General features: G+C 37.9%; 2 protein-coding genes and 2 long non-coding RNA genes across 14 annotated transcripts; 2 read left to right on the top strand and 2 right to left on the bottom strand.

Annotated features, from left to right (window-relative positions):
* Positions 1-643: 643 nt before the first annotated feature.
* Positions 644-942, top strand: LOC121854649. Its single transcript, XR_006086611.1, has 3 exons — positions 644-693; positions 739-840; positions 887-942. It is a non-coding gene; the product is annotated as an uncharacterized LOC121854649 (long non-coding RNA).
* A 5,665-nt stretch (positions 943-6,607) lies between these two features.
* Positions 6,608-14,192, top strand: LOC121854640 (serine dehydratase-like). Of its 7 annotated transcripts, none has more exons than XM_042349324.1 (8): positions 6,608-6,731; positions 8,297-8,491; positions 9,343-9,510; positions 9,979-10,079; positions 10,582-10,706; positions 11,169-11,271; positions 11,629-11,753; positions 13,533-14,192. In XM_042349324.1, exons 2-8 carry the CDS (start codon positions 8,315-8,317, stop codon positions 13,715-13,717), a joined length of 984 nt encoding a protein of 327 aa, XP_042205258.1. In that variant the 5' UTR covers positions 6,608-6,731; positions 8,297-8,314; the 3' UTR covers positions 13,718-14,192. The 7 variants fall into 7 exon arrangements, with proteins under 7 accessions (XP_042205258.1, XP_042205259.1, XP_042205260.1 ...); XM_042349325.1 differs by lacking the exon at positions 6,608-6,731 and adding an exon at positions 6,888-6,980; XM_042349326.1 differs by lacking the exon at positions 6,608-6,731 and adding an exon at positions 6,888-7,041.
* Positions 9,910-14,611, bottom strand: LOC121854643. Its single transcript, XR_006086610.1, has 2 exons — positions 14,383-14,611; positions 9,910-12,185 (listed from the first exon to the last, which is right to left on the bottom strand). It is a non-coding gene; the product is annotated as an uncharacterized LOC121854643 (long non-coding RNA).
* Positions 14,612-16,270: 1,659 nt separating this feature from the next.
* Positions 16,271-25,031, bottom strand: LOC121854639 (putative cyclin-dependent serine/threonine-protein kinase DDB_G0272797/DDB_G0274007). 5 transcript variants are annotated; one of them, XM_042349316.1, is made up of 3 exons: positions 24,924-25,031; positions 24,397-24,548; positions 16,271-17,382 (listed from the first exon to the last, which is right to left on the bottom strand). In XM_042349316.1, the coding sequence occupies exon 3, from the start codon at positions 17,344-17,346 to the stop codon at positions 16,339-16,341; it is 1,008 nt and encodes a 335-aa protein (XP_042205250.1). In that variant the 5' UTR covers positions 17,347-17,382; positions 24,397-24,548; positions 24,924-25,031; the 3' UTR covers positions 16,271-16,338. The 5 variants fall into 5 exon arrangements, with proteins under 5 accessions (XP_042205250.1, XP_042205254.1, XP_042205252.1 ...); XM_042349320.1 differs by having other exon boundaries at positions 24,397-24,543; positions 24,924-25,020; XM_042349318.1 differs by having other exon boundaries at positions 24,941-25,015.
* Between the last annotated feature and the right edge of the window lie 1,737 nt (positions 25,032-26,768).

Below are 26,768 nucleotides of genomic sequence, written 5' to 3'. Positions count from 1 at the left end.
TCTTCGATGACTCATATTTGTGACCTGGACACCTGTATTAATTAACTCATCTTCACCTGAAAAGCCTTATTAATCAACCCAACCTAACCTAAACACCTGTATTAAATACCTCAACCTGAAAACCTGTATTAAATAACCCAACCTGAACACTTGTATTAAATAAATCATCTTAACTTGAACACCTGTATTAAATGACTCAACCGAACTTATATTAAATAACTCAAGCTAACCTGAACACTTGTATTAAGAAATTTTAAATATGTTACTTGCATTTTCATATTTCAATTACAAAATAATTATCATTGTTTTTGTTTAAAAATTATGACACTGACTGGTTTACTTGTAGAGTTTTTAAACTGAGGGAAGGTCAGGGAAACACAGGTGAGAGAAGACACATGAGATATAGGTAAGGGGGACACAGGTGAGAGAAGACACATAAGAAACGGGCGAGGGGAGACACAGGTAAGGGAAAACACATGAGATACAGGTGAAGGGAGACACTTAAGATATAGGTGAGGGGAGACACGTGAGAGACACAAGTGAGGGAAGACACGTGAGATACAGGTGAAGGGAGACACCTGAGATATAGGTAAGGGGAGACACGTGAGAGACACAGGTGAGGGAAGACACATGAGATACAGGTGAAGGGAGACACCTGAGATATAGGTAAGGGGAGACACGTAAGAGACACAAGTGAGGGAAGACACATGAGATACAGGTGAAGGGAGAGAGACACAGGTGAGGGAAGACACATGAGATACAGGTGAAGGGAGACACCTGAGATATAGGTAAGGGGAGACACGTAAGAGACACAAGTGAGGGAAGACACATGAGATACAGGTGAAGGGAGACAGACACCACAGGTGAGGAGACACATAGGATACAGGTGAAGGGAGACACCTGAGATATAGGTAAGGGGAGACACGTAAGAGACACAAGTGAGGGAAGACACATGAGATACAGGTACAGACATGTGAAGGGAGACACACTGAGATATAGGTAAGGGGAGACACGTAAGAGACACAAGTGAGGGAAGACACATGAGATACAGGTGAAGGGAGACACCTGAGATATAGGTAAGGGGAGACACGTAAGAGACACAGGTGAGGGAAGACACGTGATATACATGTGAAGGGAGACACAGGTGAGGGGAGACAAAAGACAGTTTTTCTACCACCTACAAGAGGATTGTTGCAGAGTTGGAGATTACACGTACTGCCCCCCCCCCCTTCTCTATCTATATATCCTTTTACCTTTCTGTCTCTCTGTCTGCCTCTCACTCTTTCTGTAACACAACCAATGTGACTTATTAAATATTACATTAAGTTTATATATATATATATATATATATATATATATATATATATATATATATATATATATATATATATATATATATATATATATATATATATATATATATATATGTGTGTGTGTGTGTGTGTGTGTGTTTACACAGTGAAAATGTAAAACAATCGTATAAAGCTTCAAATTATATACACAGGTAGGCTGTTCCTGTTAGTTTACAGTAGTTTGTTTCTACAGTTCCAGCACCAAGCTTTCTTCCTTCTCACCAGCCAGGACACGAGTCCACAAGTGTTTCGCCTCATATAGTTAACAAAATACAAAGTAAGAGTTAAAAGACTTAACAGTTCATTCTCAGTCTTCAAAGGCATTCGTTTTCTTATTGTTTTGGTTTGCCCATACAACCGCTCCACCGCAGTTCCAGCGGCAATAGTACTCCCATCAGGTGAACACATTTCTTTAAAAAGTGCGGATAAAACCACAGCCGCTAGTGCTAGCTGAAAGCGAAAAATGCTGGTGCACACCACAGTTCATGCACCTTTAACGTTTCAGCCATACATGTTATGCTCGACCACTAAAATGTTCAACAGCATCACATTACATGAAATTGATGTAAATTAGTGGTACGCATTATATGTAATCAATACGCATGCTGTCATAAAATATTCAGTGAAATGAGTGCTGGAAACAGTTTTGTTTTTAACTTTTCAGTAATTACGTATTATATTTCCTGTTTTATTTGCCTGAATATAACAAGACTGCATAATCATTAATTCCCAGGCACATTACTGTAGCAGCAGTGTGGTTCTGTAATTTGGGCCATCTGTTATGGCTGTGAATAAGAACTTTTCACCAGCTCATACGCCAGCACATATGTTCGCCTCATACGCCAGCACATATGTTCACCAAAGTCATTGTACAGTACAGTATATTCATACCAAGAGATATTAGGGTCAATTGCCAAACTTGAACAATAATTATACGGAGGGACGTATATCTTTCATAATTACAAAATGTTGAACATTGGTGTACGGTATAACACGAATTTTGTATGAGCTTGAAGACGATAGTTGACAATGCACAGTAATACATTGCAAAATTAACTTGATACTACCAAAGCTCACTACGACACATAACATTTTCTATGACCCTCTTCTCCACAAACCCACAGATGAAAATAATTTACTTCCATAAACAAAGGACCGAAGCGTGTGTTGCTGCTGTTGCATACATGAGATAATAAATAAAGTCAGTGAACAAGAGTTACCCAAGAAATGGGAACGCGATGTCTCTATTGTTCAACGTGGTATCAAAACAATCTAAACTATTTCCATCTTCGCGTGCATTTTAATAACCATATTATCAAATACAATATTCATATGAAAAACTCTGAGCCTGTGGATACTGGGTTCTGCTGCATCAGACGATAATTGTTTTGAAAAGCCTAACGGTATACAAGCACAAGCCATACGAAAGCAATCAAATATCAGCATCCATTATATAGCATAAATACTACTTGTTAAATATTCACAATAATTTAACTGCAATGCCTCACCGATTTATTGCGTTTACAGTATATTAATAAGTACCCACATTTACGTCGGAATTCTCATGAACTGTTAGGCTTCTTGACCCAATTAAACATAAGTGACGTGTTGCCAACCATGGGGAATTATCCCCAGATTTAGGGAATCTGAGGCTCAAATGGGATAATCAACGGTCAATTTGGGGAATTGTGGCAGGGAGGAGGAATATTTGATGCAGTTACCCATAAAAATTTATTTGCTGAAACTGAATACATTGTTCATTTTTTAATTTTTCTGAATTTATGAACTAATTCCTACCCAGAAAATTAAACATTTTTTTCATGTCATATAGTATCTGTACAAATAAGACGTGGGTTAGGTCAAACGATGAGCAGGACAGGAGGATGTATGCAAGAGCCAGGAACCAAGCAAAGTCAGATTGTAGAAGGGCTGAAAATGAGTTTCAGAGGCTGGTTGCAAGCGAGGTCAAGTCAAACCCAAAGGCGTTTTACGGCTATGCAAAGTTGAAATTAAAAACACTAGTCGGAATATCAGACCTGTGGCTTGAAGATGGTACAGTACTTATGCAGATTCTGACCAGGATAAAGCTGAAGCATTGAACAGCTTTTTTTTCTCGGTGTTCGCAAGCGAGGATGCGATCAAACTTACTGCATTTGAGGACAGACGGTTCGACACAGCACTGACCCACATTGTGTTTACAGAAGAGGGTATTAGAAATAAACTGTCCAGGCTAAAGGTTCATAAGAGTCCCGGCCCTGACATGGTACATCCTAAAGTGCTAAGAGAGTTGTACAACGAGCTTGCCGAGCCCCTGAAGATCCTGTTTTGTAAATGCCTGGATGAACAAATGGTCCCCAGTGAATGGAAAGTGGCTTATGTGAGTCCTATCTTCAAGAAGGGCGATCGTCACTCCACGAACAACTATACTGTAGACCGGTGAGCCTGACCAGCATAATATGTAAAGTACTTGAGAGTATTATCAGAGATGCCGCAATGGAACATCTAATACGAAACAACCTTATAAAGGATTGCCAACACGGTTTTATGCCGGGGCGCTCCTGCTTAACACAACTGCTCAAGGTATTAGATATTTGGACCCATATTCTGGAACGGGGTGGTAATATCGACAATATTTACCTAGATTTTGCCAAGGCTTTCGCACTGTACCCCATGAAAGGCTGAAAATCAAACTGGAAGGGTACGGAATTCGGGGAAATGTCCTAGCGTGGATCGAAGACTTTCCACATGACCACAAGCAGTCTGTGGTGATTAATGGCACGAAATCGTCATCCGTACCTGTCACAAGTGGGACAGGGCAGTGTATTGGGCCCACTGTTGTCTGTTTGTTTCATAAAAGACATGCCTGACGTTGTACACTCCTCCATACAAATGTTTGCCAATGACGCCAAGTTATTTCTGGAAATTAAGAACCAAGAGGACTGTGAAGGGCTGCAGAAGGACCTCTGTGGGCTCCAGGAATGGTCGAAGAAATGGCTGCTGAGATTCAATGTCACGAAGTGTAAGAGGATGCACCTGGGGCGTACCAACGATAAGGAGGCGTATCATATGTCCCAACGGGATGAAGAAACTGCATTAGTTGAGACTGAATGTGAGAAGGACCTAGGTGTGTATGTTGACAATGAGCTGAAGTTCTCGGGCCATTGTGAGAAGGTACAGGCAAATAAATTATTGGGTCATATAAGAAGGTTGTTCAGATATCTAGACGGTCCGTCCCTCGTAACGATCTTCAAGAGTGAAGTGCTTCCCCATCTGGAGTACTGTCACCCTGTCTGGTCCCCGAGATATGCTAGGGACTGTCAGTTAGTTGGTTGAAAATGTTCAAAGGAGGGCCACCAGACTGGTACCTGCACTTCGGCACCTCAGCTACCCTGAGAGATTAGAGCGCCTGAACTTGCCTAGCTTATACTACAGACGGGAAAGGGGTGACCTAGTTGAGGTGTATAAGCATCTGAGGGGGCACTACTCAGTCCAGTGTCCTTACTTGGAGCTGGCGGACGCTCGCCCCACAAGGGGTCACAGCTCAAGATTGAAGAAGCCGCAAGTCCAGAAAACCGTGAGGGCAAACTTTTTCGGAGTGAGGGTTGTAAACTCTTGGAACAATCTACCAGAGAGTGTTGTGACGGCACCGAGTGTGAGCTCTTTCAAGACAAGACTTGACCAACACTGGAGCGGGTTCAGGTACATTCAGGAGCCGGTGCATGCCCAGTACTTGCCAACAGTGCGTGACAGAGACGTGACCGATCGCCCAAGCGGTTAACGAGCCGAAATGCTGAAAATTGTCATAATATCCTTGAGCTATACACATTTTTTTTGTGTGAAATCAACATTGGTATGATGTATACTGTGAAATATCAACCTATAATGCATAAGACTCGGGAAAAATTATGACAACCTCGAATGATACAGATAAAGCCATATTGACGCTTCCAGACTCAGCGTGACACAGTGACACATTGCAAAACGCTGGCGACATCTTCCAAAAGAAAAGTTACTAATTACATTTCACCAGTTGTGATCCACAATTATTTTTATTATTATCGTCAACCCTGGTACTTTAACCAGAATTAATTAAGGCTAGGCAAGACAAGTACGAAAATGTAACTTATTAAACTAAGAACTGTAGCCAATATGAATCAGCCAGGATCTAACAATAAACAATACACGGTAAAATTATACTTTCACCCAACCATGGAATTTGATCTTTGCAATCAATAGTTTAGACAATTCTAAGACACTTCTTCTTTGACGTTTCCCTCGCAAATTACCTAAAAATGGACTAACCTAACCTAAACTCTCTGGACCCCCGGTATACATAAGTCATTTGTGAGGGAAATTTCAAAGAAGAAAAGTGTCTTAGAATTGTCTAAACTATTGATTGCAAAGATCAAATTCCATGGTTGGGTGAAAGTAAACAATACACAAGGAAACTGTTATTGGGGAATGTCTCACATGTCACAAACAAATTAATTAGTGCTGTATATACTGTAGGTCTAGGAAAAATACCAATGGTGATATTACTGTGCTCCAACAACTAGGATTTTGAAGCAGGAATAAGGTGACCCACAATTGTCATCAGAAGGCAAGAAGAGAATAAAGATGCCTACAAGGGTGTAGTAGACATTACTTCACCACTGATCGGCTCGTTAGCCGCTTGGGCTTGCCAAAACTGTGTAAGATTTAAAGTATTCACAGTACATATTAATAAAATAAAATTACTCTCTTACCTGTTTTATTCATCTTGTTCCTCAGTGCATTTTTCTTCTTGACATGGGATCGGAAGAGTATAAACTTTCGCTTGACTTCACCTACATCCATCTCGAATCGCGAGCTGTAGTAACAGGGCTGTTGAGATGTCCTACTCTTGTTTACCGAACACGCTGATTGGTTCAGCTGTTCGCGTTGTGATTGGTTGCGAGAACATGACGTAATATTACGATTTCTATAATAGAAAGACAATTGTGTGGTGAGAGGTAACGAAGATCCCAGATACAGTAATTATATTAGAGTAGTCCTTATACTCAGTGAATTTCATTGTTCCTGTCATTAGTTTTATAAATTTCTGAATAATAAACACTGCATTATACACCATTCAGTGTTTTATATGAGATCACATTAGATTTGTATTACTTTAGTTCTGCTAAAATATCGCTAGTAAAATGTAGGTAAGGTAATTAAATACACCTACAATTTATTTCTGTGTATTCTATATGGTATTTTAGCCATGAAAAAGCATATTTCCTAAAGTCGGTAATTTACCGAGTAGGCGCAGTGACGTCACGGCTTACTGACTACGTCATCAAGTTCTGGCGGTTTACCGATTAGCAGACGAATTACCGGATGTGAACCAATCAGCGTGTGGTAAATGCTGCCTTTAAATACTGTAAACCAGAGAGAGAAGATTGATTTATAAACTGAAGTACCACCATGGCAAAATTATTATTATTATTAATATTGCAGTATTATCAATATTATTGTTATTCATCTTTCAATAAGTATATAGATACTCCCTTTAGAAACCTTTACTCTACAATGTATATTTGATATACGCCTATAGTGCCCCGCCCCCGTTAAAACATATCGAGGCCATTGACTGGGAGACACGATACTGTAAATATTTTTGAGTCTCTGGATTCCGTCCCTCGATCAATTGGGAAGAGGATAAAATAAAGTAAAACTGGTGTATCTTGCCTATAACTGGTATGCCCTGTATCACTCGTTGAGATTGTTTGGGTCATGCAGTGTTCGATCAAAAGATTAAGACATTAGATTAAATCCTAACCTAATCTTTTATGCCTCAATCTTTCAATAAAGTCTTGATTGGACTGCGCATGCTCTGAACATTTTCAGTTTGGTTCAATTTCAGCCCATTTTGAACAAGTAAAATTATTAGTAATTTTATTAGTTAAAAGTGCTGGAAAAATATTCTTTTCCGACGGAAATTCAAAAATAAATAAATTTTTTTTCTCATTCTTCCTATAAAACTCAAGATGTTATTATCGTTTTGGTTATTCAGGGAATGGTGTCTGATGTTTTAACAACTTCCAAATAGGTGGAATATAGGCAGGTGTTGGCAACTACTGAATATTGACCTCACTTTTTTTACCCTGTACTAAGCCACTGCCTCCTTATCAGCACTTTTGCATTTTGTGAACAGTAGAAGGTATTTCTTATTTAAACCAGTTAGCAGTTTAATAAAAAAATTTCGGTACTACTGTAGCATGTAGTGTAAAAGATATCTTTAGTCTAACCTAACCTAACCTCAATATCTTGTAGACTGTAACACTGTAGCAGTACCAAATTTTCAATACAGTAATCGGTGGTTCATTCCAGCAAAAATCAATCACGTGATGGTTTAATACATGCATGATGAGCGCCCAAGTGGAGTTCACGTGGATGGAGAGAACAATAATCATCCAAACACAGCAGCTATGGAGTATGGCGGTCGAGTGGATGCAGCTCTCGTCTCCCGTTTAATAGTTTTTTAATTTTTTTTATCCTGGGCATTCCCAGTTCACCCAGCTGTAAATAGGTACTGAGTTTACTTGGAGAAGTGCAGCACCGGCCTTGCTGTATCTACTCTGTCCCTAACAGGCAGTCATGACTATGGGACCTACTTTCACATAGTGGGTGGTTTTAGATTGTAAATTACTGTACGTTTAAGTGAAACTTACATGACCACATATATCAGATCACCAGATGATTAACCTCCCTAATGCTAACCTAATTTAGCTTAATCTTACCTAACTTATCAATTTAACCAATAAACAAACCACCCTAATTCTAACCTAACTTGTACTGTAGGTGTACTGTAATTTTTTGGAGCTGTATCAGCTCTGTTCACTCCATTTAATATCCTTAATTTTAGTTTTAAATCTATTAATGTAACTTACCAATACAGTACAGTTCTTGTTTTCTGTCAACAGATTGTAACTTTGTGCAGCATGATGGATACAAACACTACACCTCAGAAGACTTCAGTGCCTTTGCATATTGTATCTCCACTTATATCCAGCACAACTTTGTCTAAACATTGTGGGCGACAAGTTCTTCTAAAGCTTGATAACACTCAGCCTTCAGGATCCTTCAAGATTCGAGGGATAGGAAATTTAATCCAAAAAGTAAGATGCTACTGAATTTCTGAAGTTAAAACTGTTGAAATTTTTATGGACTCATTAAAAATAGATTCTTACTGTATTGGAAGTTGAATGCAATTTATTCAAATAAGATTTATTTATTATGGGAATAATGATAGTCAATGATCGAAATTTAATAAAATTACCAAAATTTGATTAAACAGCAGTACAGTACTGTACTGAATTGTTAAACAAACTATATGTATAATATTGTGAACTTAGGGACATAAGTACACCATAGGTGTGATGGCTTGGTACTGTATGTACTATAGACCATTAGGGAAATGTTTGTAAAGTCAGACATGCGGTAAAGAATTTAAAAATTATGTCATAACTATGGTACAGTATTTAAAAGTGACTGAAGGGGTCAGGCTGATGTGTGTAAAAATTATCAGACCAGCCAAGGTTTGCCTTATAAATGTTTTGATGGCTAGAGATGAGAAAAAGGGTTTGATTTAAGGAACATTTTAACTAGAGAAATATTCACACACATGTAGTTCTGTAGTGCCGAGACAAAATTTTGCATAAATGACAATACTGTACAGTACAGTACTGTACAGTAGTAGTACAATACTTGTAAATAGCAAGTGATATGTTTCATTTATCTGTTTATCTGTTAACATAATTAAATTTTTAAGTGAATGAGTTAAAACAGGTGCATGTTGTACAGTAGTGTACTGCAAAAAATGAGTACAATGTGGTAGAAGAAATTATGAAAAAAAAAATTGTTTTGGGAAGATGGGTTAAACTGGACAATTATTTTTTTTTATAAAATCGACAAAAAGCTTTAGCTTAATTCTATGTACAGTATTGTATTAAAACAAACTTTATTTTAGGGCATTGAGAAAGGTTATGACCATGTTGTTACATCATCTGGAGGAAACGCAGGGATGGCTGCTGCTTATGCTTCTCGGAAGATGGGAATACCAGCAACAGTTGTCATCCCAGAGTCTACACCAAAGTTCATGATTTCTCAGCTACAACAAGAGAATGCAGATGTTATTGTAAGTTGCTTGCTGACTCTTGAACCCATCATAAATCATGGAAAACAGTGTAATAACTAACTTTTAGATATGCCCAGTAACTTGTGCCATCTTGATGGTCCGGTCTTCACAGAAGGAAAATAATATAAATGATTTAAATATTGTGTCAAGTATCATATTCAAGGGAATTGGTCATTGTATTTAAGGGTTAAGACCTTACAGTCATGGGATAAAGGCATTTCACTAATTGGACTAATCTCATGTATAGTACTCAAGGGGTAAAGTCATTTAATCACTAAGCTGACTCATTGTGTTGGAGTGAAATAATTAACAACCTTATCATCATCATACAGGGTATTCATTATTTGGTCATTTTTCACACTTGCAACCACCATAGTCTTTTTCATTGTTCTCAGGGAGTTGGCATTGTGCTCAAGAGATTATTGAACATTGTAATTAGATTTTTTTTTTTTTTGTGTGTTTGTACAGGTACATGGTCCTGTATGGAATGTTGCTCATGAGAAAGCTGAAGAACTTGCCCAAAATGAAACTTGTTGTTTAGTGCATCCATTTGATCATCCTGATATATGGTAAGAACATGTATTGTGAACTATTAAACCTCTTTTTGTTTGTACAGGTATTTATTCATTAATATCCATGTATTGTAACTATGAATATGATAATACTGATCAACACATTCACTTCAATCTCCCAAGAGTTGGCTGCATCTTTCTTTCTACAGTACTACCTTCTCGTATCTTTCCAATCCACTTTGAGCTCTGCCTCTTTAAAAATCAATTCTATGCCGTCTCAAAAATACCTTAAGAATATTTCCTTTTATTTCCTCCTATAATGAGGATACTTGTCCATGACTGGAACCTTACTCGTAAAACAATAAAAAAAGACATTACCATGCCATTTATAATACTATTTATAAATAAAAAGTTCTCTGCTTCACTTGTTACAACTATACTGCAATTGGTCTTCACCAGTTTCTTACATGCACCAAAAAGTGATTTTTTTTCTTTTATTTGCTTAGTCATAAAACTCTTAGAATCCATTTTGTAGTAAATTAATTATTTTTCATCTTAGGGAAGGACATAGTACTTTAGTAAATGAAATACTGGAACAAAGCCCTGAGAAACCAGCTGCTATTGTTGTGTCTGTGGGTGGTGGCGGACTCCTGTGTGGCATCATGAAAGGCCTCCATGAAAATAGTAAGGGATTAAGCTGTCTATAACCTATTTATTGTCTACTGTCTTGGCTAACCAATTAAAAAATAATATAAAATTAAAATAGGTACTGTAACAATAGAATGTATACAAGGAGTGAAAATAATACCTGTAGTTGATAAGGAGAAGTGTGGAGGTATTATACTGTACTGTGAAACTGATAGATATTTGAGGAGTAACACGTAGAGGAAATCATAAAATAAGGAAAATTCTTTGCAGTATTAATAAATCTTGCACAATGAATCGGTTTGAAATTTTATAAGTCTTTGTTGATGCCAAAATTCACTTTGAATGTTCTGCCTCTAAGTTGAGTTGTGAGCAATTGTGCCCAAGCATTTCTATTTGTTCTTGCCCTTTCCTGCTACTTTCTCTACGTCCACTTGTGTTGCATTATTCTCCCCGTTTTTTCATTTGTTGTCTTTACCATACCTTCTCATGTCTTAACAGATGTTGCAGATATCTCAGTGGTAGCTATGGAAACTGATGGTGCTCATTCCTTAAATGCAGCTTTAAAAGAAGGGAAGCCAGTGTCTATTGGTGATATCACTAGGTAAGAATGAGGATTTGTTTTGCTCACAGTTATAGAATTACAAACTTGTCTCTTTGAGAGACCTGTTCAGCTCCAGCTGTAAGCTACTTGCTGCTGTAGGTTAATAACACACAACCTCCTCCTTCCCTCTTCTGTACTAGCTTTTTTTGTTATCTTGCAGGTCACATATCTTTTGAACTGTAGGCCATAAAATAAAATATTGAAATTTTTATCCAAGTTTATGTATCAGAAGCGATAAATGACCTGGAATTCCTCCCTTGTCCCTTGATGAGTTGTCTTATCAGTAGGAAAATGTGGGAATGATGTTTTAGATAGATGTTGAATATAGGGAGTTATGTTATATTTAAAATGTTTCAGCATTGCTAAGACATTGGGTTCATTGATTGTGGCTCAGGGAGTGTTTGACCTTAAGCAGGACATCCAGTTGTCATCTCATGTCATTTCTGACAAACAAGCTGTAGAAGCTTGTTCCAAATTTATAGGTAAGTACATACTGTACTGTTGTTTTTCTTCAACTTTTTCCTCTGATATAGAAAAATGTTTTGATGCATAAACAAAAAGTGTCTTTTTTATTTGTCTGCCAAAGAGTTTTCTGTTTGATGAGTGAAAAGTTACTTCATGTTTACATGTGTTTTAGTCACCTAGAGCAACAATTTTCATTCCCTTACCAAATACATTTTAGTTTTAATTTTGTCACTAACCATAGAATCCAAACTGATCAGTACTCATGAGACAAATGGTTGGTTATACTCCCAGACATGAGTATATTTTGAGTAAATGTGCCTCACTCCATTAATTATTTATTCCTTACAGCATTTGCAGTGCTAGATTACCCAATAGGCACAGTAAGCATGTGCCTAGGGGCCCCAAGGTTAGAGGGACCCAGTAGATTTGACTGTTTATATTCAGCATTACTGAAAGCAAAAAGAAGAAATAAATAAATAATACAAAGATTAAAAAAATATCGCATGCTCCACAAAAAAATCTCTGTTTATACCACGATTCAAACTTTCAAAGGACTGGGTGCCCCCAGGTGCCACTATGTACAGTACACATACAGGTTTGTTTATGTGAATCATTCACATCATATCACACGTCCACACCTCCCACATGGCTCTCGCTTCCTCCATTATTTCCATTTGGTCCTTCATGTAGTAGGTAAGTTATGCATAGCTACACCAAATGTTACAATCAGTGTCATATCTCTCATAATTATGGTGTTTGATGACTAGTACCACACTTCTTCCTGACTTCCACAGTTTCGCATTTTCACAGATATCACCAATGCTTAGCGTGTCAATACAGTAGTGTGTTCGCTGATCTAACAACACGAACTCGCAGATAAGTCTGGCAGTACGCAAAAAAAAGTTGATATCTGTCTAACCTAGGCATCATGTTCATACCATACAAATCTATGTTGCATGAAATAATCTCCAACAAAACATTTGGTTACATAATTATACATCAATTTTTTGTCTTGATCAGTTAAAAGAAGAAAAGAAGTAGGACTGACTTTAGGATTTGTAGCTTTGGTTCGTGTGGAAAATAAACCATTTTTTTCAATTGATATGTGGAAGCTACCACACTTTTTTTATACATCAAATCATAATAGGCAAAACTAGAATTTATACCTAATAGAAAGAAAGCAATATTAATGGCTTACTCTTATAAATAAAAATTAACATGTAAAAAAAAAAAAGGTATACAGTATAACTATGGATCATTCGAGTCACTTAATGTACTGTAATGAGAAAAATTCTTTCAGATCAATGCTACCCAAATGTTACTATATGTACTGTACTATAGCCCTATGAATACTTTACTTTTTTCTTTTTAGTTTGTGAAGGAGAACAATCATTCTCCAAATTAGTCACAATTAAAAAAAGAATAGTGGACCACAATGAACCAAGAATGGCTGAATTCTTTGAGTGTATGTGTAACTGAATATAGCCTTGATAGAAGCCTGGAACTGACAGACATTATTGCTCAGTATGCTGCTAAAAAGGCATGCCAAGGTACATTGTAAATAAAATAATAAAACCATAGCATTCTACAAAGAAGAACCAAAGTCGATGAAGTACTTTTTAATGTGAGAATATGTCGTAATACCCATTTCATATGATCTCAGAATGTCCCTGAAATAGGTCAGATTTAAAAAATTTCTCGAGGTGAGGGGGTTATAGCCCAGGAGCCCCAGAGGGTCTTAATCTGGCATCGAGCATATGCGGAAATTTTTTTATTTAATTTATGTTATATTCCAGATGAACATCGTATGCTTGTGGAACCTGCATGTGGAGCAGCATTAGCAGCTGGATATTCTGGCATCATCCAAGAACTAATATCAAAAGACATCATCCACAAAGATGGACCAATTATATTTGTTGTATGTGGTGGTAATGTTGTGACTCTGGAGTTACTAAAGATTTGGATGAATCAGTTTAAGTAAACAAGCCACATAGTTCAAGTTTTGTCGGGAATTCTTTGTCAGGACATAGTTGTTATGTATGTATTTCTACTTTATTTTATTTATGTATATTTTATGGTATTTTATTTTTTTGTATTTAGTTTTTCCATCAACCTTTAGGAGTAACTGACTTACTATAAATATTGTTTGAATGGATGTTAAAATATTTTTATATACCTATACTGTGTATATGGAATGCAAAAATTATTGTAATTTCTGAGTACAGTACAGTATAATTCGATGCCTGTACTTCTTCCTTCAATCTTTGTAAGCATTGACCAGCATGTATTGATCAAGTTCAAAATATATATCTATTCTGTATGTACAATATATATTTATATACATACAATATTATATACAGCAACACATGTGAACATGAAATAACTTTTCACTCATCAAACAGAAAACTCTTTGGCAGACACTAATAAAAAATAGACTTTTTGTTTATGCATCAAAACATTTTTCTATATCAGAGGAAAGAGTTGAAGAAAAACTACAGTACAGTATGTACTTACCTATAAATTTGAAACAAGCTTCTACAGCTTTTGTCAGAAATGACATGAGATGACAACTGGAGCTGAACAGGTCTCTCAAAGGGACAAGTTTGTAATTCTATAACTGTGAGCAAAACAAATCCTCATACTTACCTAGTGATATCACCAATAGACACTGGCTTCCTTTCTTTTAAAGCTGCATTTAAGGAATGAGCACCATCAGTTTCCATAGCTACCACTGAGATATCTGCAACATCTGTTGAGACATGAGAAGGTATGGTAAAGACAACTGACCAGAGATACAAACTGACGCCTTTGTGGGCGAGTCAAGTGGCTGATTGGCGCACCAAAAACTAGTTTCCTGTACTGCAATTATGTTAAATAAGTGTTAAAATAAAATAAAAAATATATACAAAACTTGGAAAATAATTGAATAGTACAACCTTCTTGATATTTACTCAAATGGGAACGAATTTAAGCCCTAGAACAGATTTCTGTATTGGCGGACTAATATTCCAGCTGGTGAGGAAGCGAAAACATGTTGACACGATTTCATTAATTGAATTGAAGATTCTTATGGAAGGTAATTCGTTAACCGAGGGATCACTGTATCAGTGTTATTTTAATGTATGACCACGGACATGCATAGTGTATCGGTGTCAGCATAAACCGGGATAGTGCTAGACATTTCTTATGAACTGTAGTGTCAGTCGCGTTCACGTTCTGTGGTGGTAGCGTTGGCAGTGGCAGCCACACAGTGCGGCAGCTCTCGCTCACTGGGCGTAACTGAAGCACCTGTTCAAAGTATCGAATCATACCTGAGACAATTCTCTCTATTTCTATCTCTATTTTCTCTCGGCTACAGAACAAGCATTAAAATCGAGGCAATAAGCCCCAGGTTTCATCATCAAGGCATAAAGTGTCCCCTAATATCACAATAAATATTAATATTCACAAATTGTTGATATCCTACCAAACATGAGTGTCGGTGCACTTGTCCCTACCCTGCCCCCAACTCCCCTGAGTCCCCTACCCTTTATGTGATATCACCTTGCCACTCTGTCACCGACCAGTACAGTAGACATAAAATTAGAGCCTATTATATTACACATTGTATTCTTTGTTACACTACAGCCATACAGAAAATGCTTTGTATTTAAAGATAGAGGATGACTTCTAATTTACTACCCTTATTCTGGTTGCTATAGCGGGGGTAACTGCAAATACTGCTCGCTTTCCAATGACGTAAACAAACACAGTGGTGCCAAATTTCACAAAACACACCAGTAGCCTTACAAGTCCTAATTCTTCACTAACCTAAAATGAAACCAAAAGATGCATTGTAGAATGAAGAAATTACACAAAAGTTCCTTAAAATAATGCATATCTTGTATTTTACCTAGTCTAAATACTGAAGCAAGCAAATGCAATGCTGGAATATAAATTTATTTACAAATAAAGAGCATTACACAGTAGCAACTATCTGAGGAAGTACGAAATGTTCTCTCTTAAAGGGGTTAGACTTTTCTGGGCCCATATCTAGTTTACTATGAGTGTCAAGATCCCTGTAAACCTTGCTGAGTGAATGTATCCCTGAAATTTCAGTACCAGTGTTCCGAACCTCTGAACATTTTACTCTGAGTGTTTTGGATCCTTAGAAATCCACCTCATAAAGCAGGTAGCCTTAAAACGATGGTTATCTATTGTCTACCCTTGGGTGCATGGATGGAATTGAAACATGTTTTTTTCTGTCTTTTCTATGTTCTACACCCAATTCAATTGAAAAGCGATCGTATGTCCAATAGTGCTGACAGGATATTAGAGACTTTGAATACAGCACACTCTATAATGTACTAAGCCTTCAGTACATAAGTTGACTGAGTGGCATGCACTGCATTTCACCACCATAAGCTGGGTGAACTGCTAGTGCTCTGGGATTAAATCATTGACCCTTAGAAAAGAATACAAATGCTGTATTCACTCAATTACCACACCCCATCATCTACAATTATTAGGGTATAAATATACAAACAAGCACCAATGCCCTTCATTCAATTCTTTAATACCTGTATATTGTATATATCTGTACAGTATTTCCAGCACTGTTCTTTATATGGTGGCCTCTTTCTGCTCACACCACAGTCTATGCTTGGGATCATTGACAAATCTTTTGATTGTATGACATGTAAGGCACGTCACAACTAAATGTTTTTGACGCCGGGACAGGTGTCGAACCCTTGCATTTACACCGAATACTAACACTATTCCACATCCCTTGCACAATGTCCGTTTAAGAGCTGGAGCCAAACGCATGACACACCGCCGACCTATGGCTGCTGCCAAAGAACCTGCCTGTGCTGCAATTACTTGCGAATCTGAAATGATAGTTGACTTGGTTCCCTTAGTTTTCATTGTCACCATAGCCCGTGATGCCTGGACGAGGTAGTTGATCCGTTCTTGGTTCTCACCAACTAAGTTCTTTTTCTGTTTCTTAATTTGTTGCTGTATATTTTGCTTCTGTTGCTGCAAGCTTGGTTTATTTTTCTGTTGCTCTTTTGTTCTATGTTGTTGTTCCACTATATTTGACTGCTTTATATGTTCATTTATCTTTGGCTGTAAATGGAGCTGCTGTTGCTCGACTGTTTGGCCCTGCTGTCCTGGGTGGTCTCGCTGTTTAACACTCTGATGCTGCTGTTCTGTTTGCTGTTGCTGCTGTTCAGGTGACTGGTACTTGTCTACTTGCTTCTTTTGTTGTTCTTGAAGTTGATGCTGCTGGCTGAGTGGTATATGCTGCTGTGAGTCTCGACACTTCTGCTGTTCTAGTATTTGCTCTTGTTGTTCATGTAGCAGCTGCTGTTTTTGTGGTAGGTGCTTCTGTTCTGATGTTTTGTCCTGCAGGTCTAACAGCTGGTGATGTTCTGGTTGGTGCTGGTGTCCGAGTGGCTGATGCTCTTCTTGGGATTTTCTAAGCTGTTCTATTGGCTTGGATTGTTTGTGATCTTGGCACAGCTGCTCCAGTGTACAGTGTTTCTCCTCCGAGTCTTCTCCCATTTCCAGTTGCTCAGACATCTCTTCACCAACACCAAAAACTTGACTATCAGTATTTCCAATATTCATTGTTTCTACCACTTGTCACGATACTGTACTGTATTTCTGAAAAGACAAAATACAGAATTGTTAAATACTCTGGAAATCAAATTGCTTAAGATGTTAAAGAACACAGCACCTGATATATATATATATATATATATTACATTAAAACTGTATGCATACCAAAGACTTTTAATGGCATGCTGTATTTTGCCCTATTTTATGTTTACTGTACAGTATTTTTTTTTTCAAGCACTGATACTTCATTCAAAATACTGTACAGATACTGTAATACAGGTACAGTACTATAATAACTGGCACTTAACAAACACAGGTAACCCTATAACATTGGGCACTTAGCAAATTCAGGTAACACTGCAATATCTGGCACTTAACAAATACAGGTACAGTAACACTGCAATATCTGGCATTTAACACATACAGGTACAGTAACACTGCAATATCTGGCACTTAGCAAGTACAGGTAACACTGCAATATCTGGCACTTAACAAATACAGGTACAGTAACACTATAATATCTGGCACTTAGCAAGTACAGGTAACACTGCAATATCTGGCACTTAACATATACAGCCACTCCTCGACTTACGACGGGGTTAGGGACCCAAATCCAGGTCGTAAGTCGAAAATGCGAAAATAATACATAGAAAATCTAAAATGGGTGTCCCTTTTTCTTCTCAGCACCACAAAATTCTCACTTTTAAGCTTGCCAGCCATTTTAAAGAGAATTACAAACGAAAATTGTGTCAGTACACAGCACAATCACCAATGTCGGGACTCGAAAATACGCAATTTGAAAAAAAAAAATGATACGACTGGGGCGGTCGTATGTCCGGGTGGTCGTAAGTCGAGGAGTGGCTGTACAAGTATTACTATAATATCTGGCACTTCACAAATACAGGTACAGTAACACTATAATATCTGGCACTTCACAAGTACAGGTAACACTGCAATAACTGGCACTCAACATATACAGGTAATACTATAATATCTGCCACTTAACAAGTCAAAATTCTAAAAAAAAAAAAAAAAAAGGCAATTTTCAAGGACCCCTAGTACAAATTGATGGTTATAATAATATAATGTAACACAATCCTATTCAACATGTTGTGGAACACTCAAGCTTAAACATGATTGTGCACTCTGATGCTAATTGAAACTTACAATCTTAATACAGTACAGCATTTGTGAAAACTTATCTGAAAAAAATTGCACCTACAATACAATATACTGTATACAGTAAACCCTCAATAGCTCGGAATTTCATATAACTCAGCATGGATATGGTCTCGGAATGTATTAGTATAACTCGGGAAAAGCTGAGGTATGTAAAATTATCTGGGAAAATCTCGGCATATCTGGACACCTACCATGCCTCTGTGTCACCTACCATGTCTCTGTGTCACCTACCATGCATCTGTGTTACCTACTATGATGCTTTATTCTTTGCCTGCAGTGCTGGTAAGTGTTACATTTTTACATTTAGTAATTACATGTACTCATATGTGGGTTGATAATTTTTTATTGTATTTTTGTAGGAGGAGGGAAGTGCCTTGATAAGCTGGAATTTGGGATAATTCGGTTAGGCCAGAGTCCCATATGTGCCGAGTTATCGAGGGTTTATTGTGGTATTAAAACTCCTGTACTGTACTGTATACATTAAATAATGTCTAAATTACAAAAAAGTATCGTACAGTACTGTACTCCTATAAAGAACAAGTTCGTTTAACATAAACATCAACATATGGATTATGAAAATGTGCCGTGTTGCGTCTCTGTAAAAAAATTATGTCGCCATTTGGGCCTTCATTGTTGAGCTCCAGAAATTCATAAGATCATCAAGATCGTTTTGGTGACGTGGATGTATCATTCAGTAGAGCACATTTATTGTCATTTGCGATTAAAGATTGAAATATTCTTTTCTACTTGACTAGAGGTAAGCTGTATGGATGCAACCATAAAATAAATGCCATATGCCAAGATATACTGCATTTAAATAATCAAGGTACAGTACTGTCCTAACCTCCTGGTGGGTTATTTGTCGTAACACAACACAGAATTAAGTGTAAAATCCATAGCCATTGTGGTAAAGTGTTGATAAACTTAAAACTGAATCCCATCACCTTGCTACCACATATTAAAAATGTTTTACAGTGTATCAGAACATCCTTGACTTAACTATAATACTATACCCACTCTAACCTGGCCCAGAAGCCCCGCCCCTTGTCTATAACTTCAAATAGCTGATTGGTTCCCCTGAGTGTTTTACCTCACCCTAGACTGTGTGTATATAGGGACGTATTTATATCGACTTTTTATGATAAATATTAAAAATTTTCTAGCATCCTCTCTGAAGTGGTAATGCCTTGAAATCATTGGCATTTTGATAGTCCAGATATTTAACATTATTTTAGATAATAACAGGTCTGCTTACCAATTGTGAACACATTTAGTTTAAATTTTCTATGAATCAATCAGCTATTAGTATAGAAGAAGGGCATGGCTTATGGGCCAGGATAGTGTGGAAATACTATAATACATACAGTAATTCAATTGACTACAGTATTTAAAATTTCCCTGAAACACCCAACAAAGAAAATATACACGAGGACTTTAATAGTCCCAAGATGATTATGGCTGCCATTCACCAGCTGAATGTCATATACAGTGGTCCCTCGGTTAACGAGCACAATCCGTTCCAGCAGGTTGCTCGTTAACCGAAAAACTCGTTAACCGAAACCATTGTTTCAATGGGTTTTTGGGTAATTGGTTCCAACTCACCGAAAATTACATACAAACTAAAAATAATTGCAGTAAAGTACACTTACTTTGAGATGTGCATGTAAAAGGCTCCTGATTGATGATGATGATGATGGGAATTAGAATGGGGGTGGAGGAGAAGGGAGAAGAGAAGGCATTGGGGTGGAAGAGAAGTCACCCCATGGTGCCATTTCACCCATAAAATTTTAGTTCTCTTGGTGTATTTCAAGATTATTTTCTTTAAATCAACACTGCACTGCATTATATATTGTCAATATGTAAAATATATTTCAAAATGACCAATAATTTGCTTGGAAACACAGAAAAAAAGCGTTTAGTTGAAGAGAGTCTCAAGCAAGATGTTACCTCCACTGAAAACAGAGAGAGACTAACGCCTGTCTGGTGTGTTAACAGGCTGGATGGCACGCCAGAAACTAGTTTCTTTACCTTCAATTATGTTCAATAATTGTTAAAATGACTAAAAAAGTTAATATTAAACTTTTAAAATTATTGAATAGTATAAACTTCTTGATATTTACTAAAATAGTAAGGAATTTAAGCCCTAAAACCGATTACTGTATTGGCGGACTAATACTACAGCTGGTGGACCGCCAAATGCAAGCGAAAACATGTTGAAGTCGGCTCGTAAAAAACTCGTTAATCGAGGGATTGCTCGTTAACCGAATTTAAGAATCTTATGGGAGGCAGCTCGTTAACCGAAATCTCGTGAACCGAGGCGCTCGTTAACCGAGGGACCACTGTACTGTAAATACTTCAATTATTAAGTTACTACAGTATTGTAGGAAACAAGCAAAAATTATGAAAACCTGTACAGTGAAGTGTAGTGGTACGTAACCCTCAGATACTGTCACAATCGAAACAAAAATAGGGATTAATAGAGCATGGTGTGAGCAGGTTGAAATCTGGCTGGTTATTGCCCATAGCCAAAACAAACTTAGGTGAACTGGCACAGGGATATCAACCTTTCGGATTCAAAACCAGTACAGTATATCATACTACTAAAATTTTCCCAATTCAGATCTGCTTAGTAACTAAAAGTTACTAAAACAATTTAAAATAAACAAATCATTAACAAATATATTGTTCCTAATTTGAAATTTCTCTTAAATGAGGAAATTTTAACTTATCTAGCCTCATTAACCTAACCTAACCTGACCTGACCTGACCTAACTTAATCTAACCTTAATAAACAATGCATTGATACCCAACCCTAGCCACCTCCTTATCATGGGGGACTTTAACTATGGTGACACCAACTGGGGAATTGACTTTACACCAAATGACTTAAATAGCCCCACTACTCTTTTTGTCGAAACTTTGAGATATAATTTTCTGTTCCAACATGTTAAAGACCCGACGCATTACAGAGGGGAGCAAACACCCAAGCCACTGGACCTCATCATAACAAACGAGGAGGGTATGGTGGCCAAACTGGAACATCTAGCCCCAGTTGGCACCAGCCACCATGTAACGTTGTCATTCAGATTTAACTGTTACGTACTTAATTCACAACAAAACCAGGCCAAGGTGCAAATATTACAAGGGAAATTAGGACAGGATGACTCATTAAGGCATAAGAACGCAGACACTACGCTAAATATCATAGCAAGTAAAGTGAACCATTTGGTCAAGAAATATATACACAAGACCAAACCCAGTGCCTCTAGGAATACAAGGAGACCCCCTACACATAAACCATGTGTTGGTCGACAAAGTTAAGAAGAAAACCCAGAAATTCAAGGTGTGGGTTAGGTCAAACGATGAGCACGACAGGAGGATGTATGCAAGAGCCAGGAAACAAGCAAAGTCAGAGTATAAAAGGGCTGAAAAAGAGATTCAGAGGCTGGTTGCAAGAGAGGTTAAGTCAAACTCAAAGACATTTTACCACTAAGCAAAGTCAAAATTAAAAACGTGAGTAGGAGTATCGGACCTGAGGCTTGAAGATGGTAGTTACATGGATTCTGACCAGGACAAAGCTGAGGCATTGAACAGTTTCTTTCCTCGGTGTTCACAAGAGAGGATGCGATCAATCTTTCTGCGTTTGAGGACAGACAGTTCGAAACAGTGCTGACACACATTATGTTCACAGAAGAGGTTATAAGAAATAAATTGTCAAAGCTAAAGGTTCATAAGAGTCCCAGCCCTGACATAGTGTATCCCAGAGTGCTAAGAGAGCTGTGCAACGAGCTTGCTGAGCCCCTGAAGATCCTGTTTTGTAAATGCCTGGATGAACAAAAGGTTCCCAGTGACTAGTGAGCTGGTGAGCCTGACCAGCATAGTATGTAAAGTATTTGAGAGCATAATAAGAGATGCCATGATGGAACATATACTATGAAACAACCTTGTAAAGGTAGGTTTGTTTGGTTAGGTTGGTGAGATCTTCTAACAATGCTAATGTCACTTGTTTTTCTTATCAACTAAGGTTAGGTTAGGTTTAATTTAGAAATTACCACTTTTTAACAAATTTGCACAGACTACTAGTTTTGTTCATCCCTGTACAGTATTTAGATAACCTAACTATGATTTCTGACAGATATAAAGGTCCAAATCATTCAAAACACATGAAAAACCATCGGAAAATCCTAGTTTGGATATTTAACTTAACCTAATTCCAAAGATTCCCCAGATGACCCAAACTAAATTAATACCGATAAGAAAGCAAGGTAAATTTTAATTTTTAGCCAATAAGGCTGAGTTGAGCACTCAATGTATTTTTTCCAATGGTTTAGACAACTTTAATAAGACACTTTTCTTCTGTAATGTTTCCGTTGCAAATGCCTTCAATATACTGGGTGATCCAAGGGGGTGAAGCCCCCTAGTTAGGAGGTTAGGATTGGTAATTTTAGTTCAATTTGTGAAGGAAATTTCATTGCAGAAAAGTGTCTTAAAATTGTCTACCGGCAAACCATTGGAAAAACACATTGCTGAACTCGACAACCATATTGGTTGAAAATGCAAATTTACCAAAAACACTCATCTTCTAAAAAAAAGTTTTATCAGTTTACTGGTTAACATGCAATACTCTCTGCCACATTCACCATGTATTCTCTACAATTACACTGTCTGTGTACATTCTTTACCTGTGATGTATAACAATTTTACATGATAAATATTTATCATGTCAAACTGTACATAAATGAGTAGACCTTCTTTCTCAATTGACCCGATCTTCCTATTTCAAATAAACGGTTGACATGTAGAGTAATGCTGCCAATGATTCTAGCAAGAACACATTGCTTTTCCACCATAATTTTTGTTGTTAATTGCTAGTGACAGTGTTCTCTTTTGGGGAAGCGTTCCTTTTTTTTTAATTTATACAGTACTATAATACCGTTCGCGAGCCATGGGAGGGAAAGTATGTAGTGTGCGGATCGTCTGAATTGCATTACCATGCTATATAATACATGACCCAACTCTGAAAAAATAGCGTTTCCCCAATAGGGGAATACGTTACGTTAGGTTAAGTAAGAATAAGTTAAATACTGACAACATGATATAACCACACGGGGAGAGGGGGGGGGGATAGGTTAGGTTAGTGCTTCTTTTGAGTACATAAAAGCAGCAAAAACTTTTTTCCTGCATAAATTTTGCTGTTTTATTTACTGGACGATGTTAATTTCCCCGGCAAAGCTGAAATATATTTTTTTTATCATGCTTGGAAAACATTAGTTTTTTCCCCAGAAAAAAATATCTCCAATAAAAAAAAAAAATTGGGGTTAATATAAAGGACTAATGCGCTGATGCAGCTGTATCATTTCACGTCAAGAAAATGCCTCAAATTTCACCATATCATAGTAAGTTCTTTCTGTTTAATATACTGGGAAGTTAGGTAAGGTTAGGTAGGTTTATTTGGTTTGGTTGGTTAGGTCTGTTCTTCATAACCCACAAATGTTCAGTAACGTTTGTTTTAAAACTATTAATTTTTAACCTATTTCCACAAACTACAAGTGTCCACTATACGTTAATATAACAATGTAAGTTTTCAATCAATTTCGCTCCCGAGTTAGTCCTATATAATTACCGGTAAATTTGCATTGTCACACCATTCACTGTTAGAAAGTCAAGAGTATATTTTTCTAGTCCATTTGTGTGTTTAGACCGAATATGACCTTCATTTCTGGCGGAAATTAGCCGAGTTTTTTTTTTTTTTTAGATTTTTTTCGTTGGACGTTTTCCGAAAACAAATCATGGCAAAATACACCAAAAAAAAAACACCAGAAAAAAAAACCTAACCTAACCTAACTGACTCTCACCATATGATGACCTATTTCTTACCTTATTGGCCTGGTTCTTGTTCGTCGTTGCATTCTGGGATTCTCACCCAACGCCACACATGCTGTAGTTTCTCCGTTTCTTCCCCAACACTCTCAATCAGCTCCATATACTTTAAGTGACACCCATCACAGACTTCCATGGTCAGAACTGAACTTGAATTTCAAAACATGAGACCCAAAATAAAACTCGAATTGGATTGGGCCAAATATACTGCGAATTAAACCCAAAATCATTTTAATTGGTTTCAAAAGCAAAAACGCTTTTGATTAGCTGCGTGACGTGTACAGCAACACATGAGCAGGATGATTGATGAAGGAGACACAGTGTGGGAGGTGAGGCAGACGATAATGGAGGAAGATTAATGGAAGAAAATAGAGAAAATTTTGGATGTGCTATCTCCGTTATTATACATTTCCGCCGGTAATGTAATAGATGAAAATTATCTTATAATTAGACGTCTTATTCGAATATGATAATAGATTAGTGGTAGGAATGAACGGTGTGTAAACGCAATAATGCCTAATTACCAATAAATGATGATTACCAGCACAATTTCATGGGTGTCCAACAAAGTAGTGGTGGATGAGATTGAAACATGATATTCACTAGATGTTTACATTTTACAATTACAGGTTCAAATGGTCGCTTAGTTAACAATGTCTTTACAAACGTTTTCTTTGATGAGGGAAACATTATTATATACTTTGGGGGGGGGGGGGAGCACTGATATAAATGTTATCTATTTACTCATAATCGCATTAAAAGCTCATATGCGTTCATGTAAAACAGCAGTGCAGGACTACAAATAATGATAGAGAGAAAGTTGATTAACAAAGTATGCTTCAAGAAACCTGTTAAAGCTTACTTTTATTGGCTCAAAGTATTTCCCTTATGGCCACCCACTATAGGAGACTAGTGGCCTGTGTAAGATCCCTCCACTGTTGTTGATAATATTTTACTTTTACTTACTTTACTTTTATTCTCTTCACCACTGATCGGTTCATTAGCCGCTTGGGCGATCGGTCACGTCTCTGTCACGCACTGTTGGCAAGTACTGGGCATGCACCGGCTCCTGAATGTACCTGAACCTGCTCCAGTGTTGGTCAAGTCTGGTTTTGAAAGAGCTCACACTCGGTGCCGTCACAACACTCTCTGGTAGATTGTTCCAAGAGTTCACAACCCTCACTCCGAAAAAGTTTGCCCTCACAGTTTTCTGGACCTGCAGCTTCTTCAATCTTGAGCTGTGACCCCTTGTGGGGCGAGCGTCCGCCAGCTCCAAGTAAGGACACTGGACTGAGTAGTGCCCCCTGAGTTGCTTATACTCACAGATACTCACAGATGATCTTCTGGAAGAGGCTCACGCCTGTGACTCCAGCTCAATAGCCTCTTCTCTACTCAGACGGTGGCTGCGTGTGGCGAATATTTGTGCCCTATAATTATATACTTGTTGATTTTTCCAGTATTTATCTAATTTTGCTTCAAACTTTTCCACCGTCTCCACATTCACTACCCACTCAGGTAACCCATTCCAGTTGTTGACAACCCTACTCGGGAACGAGTGTCTTCTGAGATTTAGCCTCGCTCTTGTTTTGTAGATCTTCTTTGTGTTCCCCCGGGTAGTGTCAGCCTCCCTCATCTGGAACATTCCTGCTGTACATGCCTGGTCATATATCCCACACACTATCTTGTATGTTTCCACTTGGTCCCCACGAGATCTTCTGTACGCTAGTGTCTTTTACTTTTTTACTTTTATCCTCTTCGCCACTGATCGGCTTGTTAGCCGCTTGGGCGATCGGTCACGTCTCTTTTCATTTATATTCTTCACCAAAAGATCGGCTCGCTAGCCGCCCGGGCGATCGGTCACGTCTCTGTCACGCACTGTTGGCAAATACTGGGCATGCACCGGCTCCTGAATGTACCTGAACCCGCTCCAGTGTTGGTCAAGTCTTGTCTTGAAAGAGCTCACACTCAGTGCCGTCACAACACTCTCTGGTAGATTGTTCCAAGAGTTTACAACCCTCACTCCGAAAAAGTTTGCCCTCACGGTTTTCTGGACTTGCGGCTTCTTCAATCTTGAGCTGTGACCCCTTGTGGGGCGAGCGTCCGCCAGCTCCAAGTAAGGACACTCAACTGAGTAGTGCCCCCTGAGATGCTTATAAACCTCAACTAGGTCCCCCCTTGCCCGTCTGTAGTATAAGCTAGGCAAGTTCAGGCGCTCCAATCTCTCAGGGTAGCTGAGGTGCCGAAGTGCAGGCACCAGTTTGGTGGCCCTCCTTTGAACATTTTCAACCAACTGACAGTCCCTAGCATATCTCGGGGACCAGATGGGGTGACAGTACTCCAGATGGGGAAGCACTTCACTCCTGAAGATC

This window comes from Homarus americanus, unplaced genomic scaffold (assembly GCF_018991925.1).
Source record: "Homarus americanus isolate GMGI-L3 unplaced genomic scaffold, GMGI_Hamer_2.0 scaffold27898, whole genome shotgun sequence".
NCBI classification, from domain to species: domain Eukaryota; kingdom Metazoa; phylum Arthropoda; class Malacostraca; order Decapoda; family Nephropidae; genus Homarus; species Homarus americanus.
This window is presented reverse-complemented; position numbering and strand designations above follow the sequence as displayed.

What these genes read in the sequence shown, in the direction of transcription:
- LOC121854640 (XM_042349324.1), top strand. Translation starts at nt 8,315, where the DNA reads ATGATGGATACAAACACTACACCTCAGAAGACTTCAGTGCCTTTGCAT. An exon ending in AAGAGAATGCAGATGTTATT is followed by an intron (nt 9,511 to 9,978) that starts GTAAGTTGCTTG and finishes GTGTTTGTACAG; the next exon opens with GTACATGGTCCTGTATGGAA. An exon ending in GAAAGGCCTCCATGAAAATA is followed by an intron (nt 10,707 to 11,168) that starts GTAAGGGATTAA and finishes ATGTCTTAACAG; the next exon opens with ATGTTGCAGATATCTCAGTG.
- LOC121854639 (XM_042349316.1), bottom strand. Translation starts at nt 17,346, where the DNA reads ATGAATATTGGAAATACTGATAGTCAAGTTTTTGGTGTTGGTGAAGAG.